At 40.6% G+C, this 8095-nt stretch overlaps 1 protein-coding gene across 1 annotated transcript in view; it reads left to right on the plus strand.

The window, feature by feature from the left end:
• The first annotated feature begins 61 nt into the window (after window positions 1-61).
• Window positions 62-8095, plus strand: part of LOC104942039 (semaphorin-3A-like) — a 38282-nt gene continuing 30248 nt past the window's right edge. Inside the window, exon 1 of the mRNA XM_010767229.1 lies at window positions 62-212. Within this exon, the coding sequence (XP_010765531.1) occupies window positions 62-212 (151 nt within the window). The remainder of the gene's footprint in view (window positions 213-8095) is intronic.

Here is an 8095-nt window from a genome sequence, read left to right on the forward strand (position 1 = left end):
CTGGGCTTCTGTGGTCCAGGGGGAGTCTTCACCTGGAGCCGACTTCGACGCGCACTCCGTGATGAAGTATGCAGCTGAGTCTGTCGGCCGCGCGACACTGTGTCACCTGCCTATCGCTGGCAAACTTCCAGCCCTGTGTGTGCTGGAGAACCAAGCTGAAGGGTTGCCCGGCATCTGTGCAAGGCACGACGACACTGAGGCGACAGAGGAAGGTTGGTTCTGGTTCTCCCACGAATCTATGTGTTTCAGATTGCGAAAGAACGGGATCTCAAAACACAGTCAATAGGGTTCTCCATGGTCTTATTTTATTGGTTCTTTGAATTGGATGCACAACCAAGAGAAGTGAGATGAGCGACAAAGTCGCAAGTGGACTGGACGGAGTACTGACACGATGATGAAGAGGAACTGACAATGTTTTGTTTAGGCAATGGTCATGGACTTTATAATCACTAACCGGTACAAACTTCAAGATGAATGTATAGGACATATGAAGGTGCATGGCAAGTCACTGCTCGATGAGTATAAACGATGATAATAATACTCGGGTAAAATGGTAGCACTAAATCAACTAGACTTGCCACCCATCGAATATTCTTTGACCTGTGAAGGAGTATCTACTACATGTAAAACTGGTAGTATACATGTTGATTTATGTCTATAGTTGTCTGGTCAAAGAAGCAGACACTTACAGACATGTAATGTAACTATGTATGCAGTTCCATGTTTATGTTTATTTGGCTAAAATAATAAGTACAAGTTACTTTAGAATGACCTGTCTAACTAACAACACCATAAGTAACAATTGCATTAGCCATTAAATGGTTGACATTCATGTTGGTATTTTGAGTTAAATGTAACATCACGCCACATTTTAACGCCTCGAATTGGCGCATTCTGGTCATTGTATCAATAGCTGATTTATCATGAAACCCTCAAGCCTTACACTCTGGAATGTCTATCATCACAAATATCCATCACTAATAACGTTTATGCCATTGAAACACTTCACTAAAATTTGCACACATATAGGAGAAGGATAAGATAATGGAAATCAGGAACTACAACAGGGGCCCATGGACGTTAAAGGCAGAGAGTGAAATTCAGTGAATACACGTAGTTTACAGAGATGCTGTATGAGAAACCAAAGTGATTTTGGAAAATTGCACAATATAAATCTATTCTAGTAGACCTCAACAATGGAATTATGATCAGTGGAAATGGCCATGAAATGGGACCTTTAAATTAACCTTACCGATGCATACAGTTCCTACCTACATAATAAAATATCTCTCTAAGTTACAAGGATGACCTTATTTTATCAACCTCAAACAGAAGCCGTTTGTTCTACAATATTATCCCACTTAACGCTTAATACTTGTCTATTTTGTTTTAACCTTTTTACACTCTATGGTTTTAACTTGGAGGCTAGGACTTGCAGATTATCCCTTTGTAAAGTTGTTATTAGATTATTGTTCGACAACTTGACACATGAGGTCCGAACAGTCTTTAAGCTCTGTTGGAAGAAAATAAGGTAAAAGGGGATTTATAGCTCAGTGGAATCAAAGACTTCTCTTTTTGTCCCTTTCACATTACACATTAATTGCAAAACCACTATAATGTTTTGAATTTTAGGCTAATTGCCACACAAGACCCAAGTCGTGAATCACATGTATACATCAGAGGAAAGGCTGGTTTTCATGTACCTTTTGAATGAACTTTCTTTACCTTTTTCCGTTGAAACACATCCTTTTACAGTCTACACATTTATTTATATATTGTTACAAAGCTTTTTTAAACCACGATACAGTATGTCCTTTTACATTCTGTTTATATGTTATATTATTTTATTTGACATATATATATATATATATATATATATCGTTTACGTGTTTCTTCGTACTATATTTGAATTAGTTTTTATGTTTTATGTATATTGCATTGTTAAAGGAGCTGGAATTTCATGGACGAAACTACCTGTAGCTATGGACAGCTATAAGACAATGAAGCCTTTATATGATATCTTGAATCATTTTCTGCAGATTTCAACATTATGTACAAAATAAAAATAAAAATAGTATATACAATGGTAATTTAGTTTTCACTCTCCTCTCCTGTGTAGTCTACATTTGGTAGAGTGGCCTCAGCTTAAAAGAGCTGATGCACTATTTCAGGATTAATGTCACAAATGAAATGTGATTATATTATAATAGCAGGAGTTCCACCTTTAAGTCCATGGAAACAGGAAATACACCGCTGGTCAAAAAGAGGATCCATGGTTCTTATCAAGAAGATAACAGCGTCCGAAAGAAATAGTCAAGGAAAAGTGCGAAAACTGCTCATCAGTGAGCAGGGCCGTGGGAAGTAGGGGTGCTGAGGGTGCTGCAGCACCCCCTGGTGGAGGACAGGGAATCTGCACTTCCACAATATTAAATAAAACATAATAAAAATATAATAATAATACAAAAACAGTTTCATTCAATTGTGTTGATTATGTTCATATACCGACAATATTTAAATTATAGGATGTGGTTTATTTTACACATTTTGAGTCTGGTCGGAAATGACGTCAAGCACATACAGACAAGTTAAGTACAGTACAAGTACAGTAACAGGACATACTATAATGGCGGCACAAAAGCGAATATTAGATTTATTTTTGAATCCTTCAAAAATATGTAAAATTGATTGCAACACAACCTCGGACAGCATGCCAAGCAATAGCTCAAGCCCAAGTACCTCGGGAAACAAAGCATGTTTTGCATGCCTCCAGGCTATGCAGAAAAAACTAATATCTTCAGAGTCAGACCATGGTGCTAAGTTTTTTGTGGGGAGGGGATTTTCCAACTGGCAAAAAGAGAAATCGGCTATACACACAGAGGCAATCAGGAAACTTTCTGGATTACAGCAAACTCCAATAACTGCACTTCTTTCAGATGGTGTAGTTAAAAGACAACAGACGGCAAGAAATGTCCTGGAGATTTTGTTCCGTTCGATTTCCTTTCTTGGAAGAAAGGGATTGCCATTTAGAGGAGACACAATGCGCGACGGCATTCTCTAAGAGTTGATGTTGGAAAGGACATATAACTTACCCAAGGAAAGAGAATGCATTATGAGGCGAGACAACTGGGTCAGCAACACCATACAAAATTAGATTATCTCCCAATTTGCGCATTCTGTTCAAAGGACAATAGTTTCCCGTGCGTCTGGCAGTGAATTTTACGGACTAACAGCTGATGGTACAACCGATATCAGCACTGACGAGCAGTTTTCCTGCTGCCTTCAGTATGTGGACAAGGATCTGGAGACGCACTGTGACTTTTTAGGATTTTACAACTGCCCAGACACTACAGCAGAGACACTTTTTACCTGTTTGAAAGACATTCTACTGAGACTGAACATTCCTATTGCTCATCTACAGGGGTATTGCTTTGATGGTGCCGCAATATGTCAGGCCGTTTGTCCGGTGTTCAGGCCCGGTCTGAAAGAAGCGAGCCCACACTCACTGTATGTACACTGTTGCAATCACGCCCTGGATCTTGTACTCCAGGAAGTCGCACGTGAGGTAAACCTGATTGCAGAAGGACTCATTTTGTGCAGAGTGTTGCTGTGATTATAAATATTGATTAAAAAAGAAAAAAAACCTGTCTGTGATCTATTAACATGTAAAAAAAAAAATGACACAACTAAGTAACGAAAGCGCAAGGTTAGACTAACAATGAAAATTTTAATTTTTGTGTTTAATCGCTAAAGACTGTTGAAGATTGTAGGTTGAGTGCTTATACGATAGGAACGAAACTCTTTTTTGCTAATAATAAATTGGAAAATCTTCCATTTTCCTTCGACCGAGTTAAACACAGACCGCTTACAGTAAAAGTCTCCGAGAACTCTGGACTTTTTGTCGGCGGAGCCCGCCGTAAATTGTTTTTTTCGTTTTATAGTCAAAAAAGAAGTTTATGCCGGCAAAGAATATATTTCTCGGCAGGTAAAAAGAGATTATACCTACTTAAAAAAGTTGGGTTCGTACTAAAGCCATTCCTTTATTAGGTAACATATTACCTGACGACGCTTCCCCCCGGAGACGAAGGACGTAAGGTTCTAGTAACGAGGGTTAGAGGGATTAAATCCCCCTTTCTTTTGTACGAAGTGACGTTGTCTCTGGTCTTCTATTCCTATCCTGGAGACTGTGTTTGTATCGGCCAGGGGTCTAAACCTCAAGTCGGCGAGAAATAGAGTGACACCCGGAGACCCACGGATTGTTTTATGGTGTGTTCGTTTTATTTAGTGTAAACACGGAGAAGTTTGTAGTAGTAAACAGGCCGAAAGAGAAAGAGGTAGTTTCTTGTGTCTGAAGTCCGGGGTTTATTCCTTTTTGTTTGGTCTTTTAACACGACACTATTGTTCCGAAAGTTTTGACGGGGCCGCTCACATAAACACAACTTTTTATGTGGTACAGTTGTCAAATCTCCGGGTCGTAACCTGCCGTTTCAGAGACCTAGAGTACCTCGGTACGCACACACCCACCTTCTCTCAGTACCGTCTAAAGTCCGACATATACCTCTTCACCTCTCGTCGTCAGATAATCAATCACAACAAGTCATTTTACATTAATAACTAGGTAATTTTAGATCAGTACTCTAGAAATAAAACGGAGTGACTATTCGGCACCCTGTACAAAGTTTACCCCCACGACACCCCTACTGTGTTAATATTTTCCCCCCCCCACCCACCACCCTTAGGGTGAGAATTTGTTGCATTCTTTTTTTAGGATTTAAACTATACGACGTTTACACCAACACACAAGAAAAAAGAAAGAAAAGCAATTTTTTCTATGAATTCTAATACTCGTTGTGTCGTTGACCCGTGAAGGAGGCTTCGGTTGAAATTACTACTTTTATCGCTGATGTCTGTGTCTACTAACCTATGTGATTGACATTGAGGGAGGGTTCGTGCCCGTTCGTGTTACGGTGTTTTTATTATTTGCGTAGCTGGTGACTGTATAACGTTTGACTGTATAACGTTTTAACTGTATAACGTTTTTTGTGACTGTGTCCTTTTTGTTGCCGTAGTCTAGATAGAATTTTGTTTTTTCGTTATCATCCGGATCCGTACCATTTACCGCAAGTACGTACTGTTTTTACAGAATGGAAATACGATTATGAGGCTTCCACAAGACGCGAGCCCTAAGTATGACTCCTTGGAAAGTAGTTCACAGGACACATATAAGGTAAACAAGTTATTACAGAGGCACGTGTACGTACTCACATTCCACACATTCAGAAAAGACCCTGTACGACGAGGAGTCGGTCCAAAATTCCGCAGACCTCACACCTCTTTGAAGCGAGGTTTTACGGTTGACTATATCCTCCGTGTACGTCTCAAAGTAATCCGAGAGAGACGAAGAGGTTTTTCTCTAGAACGGACTCCTACTACTTCAAGACTGTCTGGACTACGTTGGGAGAACATGAGCAAAACATTGTCAGAGAAATTTCTGTGGAGGGTTGTAGACCTCGACGTCAACGTCAGCCGGGATCCAGTTTGGGGCACCCATTAAAGTTTCGGAGACGCAGGTCATGCGTTGGCCGAAAGGCAAACGACGCGTTAACGCTAGAAGAGGGACTTACGGCGATGAGAGTAGGGTAGGACCAGCTTAGAGGACGACTCAGTCTTCACTTGGTCTAGGTGTCGGAGCATTTTAAGTCAGGAGGTAGACTGTAGTATGCAATGGACAACGGTCTCTAAGTCGGAGAGACCAAACTGCTATGGCCGTCCACAAAACGATGGGACATAAGTAAAACAGTCCGTAGAAATCCGGCATGGCCCATCGTGAGAGAAAAGTGAAGCAAAGCTGGTTAGTTGAGCGTCCCGTGATTGGCCAGGTAGTTTTCCAATTGTGTGAGTTACCGTGGCTCACGTGAACGGAAAAACGAGACGTCCCAAAAGCGGTGTCGGAGTGTTCCCGGTTTATCACGAAGTGTACGCGCCTCCGACTTTCTCAAAAACGGAAACTCCCGGACAAACACTTCGGGCCGATGAAACCGGGACCATAGGGGAGAGTGTGAAGACAGGAGGAAGTTTGAGAGGTCACAACGGTCATTCTGTCTCATACTACGCGTTGTCGCAACTTAACGAAACCACGTGTGTGTGGTAGCGCAACCCGTATTTGGGTCTTACAATTGTTACTGCGGAAGTGTCGGTTTATCACTAAGTTTGTTAACGACGCAAAGCGNTGCCTCTTTTGAATGACGAATACACACTACCGCCGCCTGCTGGTAAGGAGAGTTATTGCCACTCACGCATGCGCAGTTTGTACGTGTTACTTGGCCGTCAGCTAAAGTCTTTGCGGTGTGTTCCAGTGCGACTGTTGGCCAAGAAGCAGGAGACGTGAGGCGACACAACAGTCGTGTTCCGTCAGTACGTGTGTCAGGGCCTTAGCCCTGCAGTCGAGCCTCGTCGTTCTGATAACTCCGCCCCTTCGCTCCAACCCCCTTCCCTCCCCCCACATCTACAGGTGAAAATTACTTTTGCGACACATTTATTGCAAGAAGTGTAGCAAAAGTCAAGACCGCAGATTCGTCGATTTATACTGCCACAGAGCAGATTCGTCAAGTTGTAATTACTGATTTGAGAGGTTGTAATAACCAAGTTGCAGTTTTTTTTCTTCTGTGACTTCAAATTTGGTTCACAGTTACGTGGATATTTTATACAAGGCTAAATTTGGTTCACAGTTACGTGGATATTTTATACAAGTGTAAATGTATGCACACAAACTCAGATTTATGTGCTCACATCAGGTTTTACACGCTCTCGCATTTTGCACCATATCTACCTAGTTTGTGACTTTGCAGACCGTTTACATGCAGAAAAAGCTACATAACACACTAGGGGACGGGTAATAACCGGAAAAGCACGTCATGGGATCTTTCAAATTAAATCTTGTAAAACGTAGGTATTATTTCCCTTGACAACAGACATTGAACACATTTGTTATGATAATAATGATGTCTACAAATGACAACAAGATCAGTAACATATAAAGAGACACAGCGAAGTTACAACATGAAACAAATCCCTTTTTGTATGAGAAAAGCAGACTTTGTGCATTCAGAGACATTGGCAATGCCAGGTCTTAGCTTCTGGGTTATGCCGGTTAAACACTAAAGGGCTGGTGTTGTGCTGTGTGCAAACACCACATAAAAAAGGCTGCAAAAAAAAACTATTAAGCAGTAATGACAGTGAGATAAATAAACACAAACAAAAAGTCAATATGTGATTTCCAGAGCAGTACTTGCATTACAGGAAAATATAAGGCATGTAGAGTAAAAACAGTTTTGTTAGCCAATCAGAAGCTAAACCAACGCAAAATCATCCTTTAAGGCTTTTAATAGTCTTACCTGGGCTCGGTGGAACAATAGACTTTATTGCCCACAAATGTAATGATCCAAACATAATAATTACTCTAAAACATAATCATAATCTAAATGTTGTTATATGACATTCATGGATTGTATGTTCCAATTACAAAAATTACAGTCCGTGAAAACAGTTTTTTCTTTCTCTTGACAACTCAACCAAAACCATAGGTCGGACAAATAAGAACAAATTGTGGATCTAGGCTAAATAAAAAGTGGTAATTCGTTTTTTATATTGCTTCCTGCATCAGGCCCATTGCTTCTGATACAGAACCACAAGAAAACGAAAACTTAACCAATACACACAGATGCATGAACAACGCTATGACAGGATGCTATCAAAACTTTAACATCAAAAAGGTTGCATAAGGCTAATGTATTAAACTATATTATACAGAACTGACTAATGTTCCTGTTATTTTCCCCCCCGGTGTTACAATTCATGCAATTCCCCCAGTGAATACACAGCACTCGCTTTCTCTTTCTCTCTCTCTCTCTCTCTCTCTCTCTCTCTCTCTCTCTCTCGAAGAAAATCAAATTAGCAGTGTTCGTACTCGGATAATTTACCATTTAGATAAGGATATGCTTCTCTGGCCAGGAGAGAACATTTGTTTGCATGGCTTTAGGCTGAACCCTGGTGGGAAAATGCTGAACTACAGATTTAATGCACTATTTGCACACACACA

The sequence above is a fragment of the Notothenia coriiceps genome, unplaced genomic scaffold, assembly GCF_000735185.1.
Source record: "Notothenia coriiceps isolate Sejong01 unplaced genomic scaffold, NC01 NC01_scaffold00004102, whole genome shotgun sequence".
NCBI classification, from domain to species: Eukaryota; Metazoa; Chordata; class Actinopteri; order Perciformes; family Nototheniidae; genus Notothenia; species Notothenia coriiceps.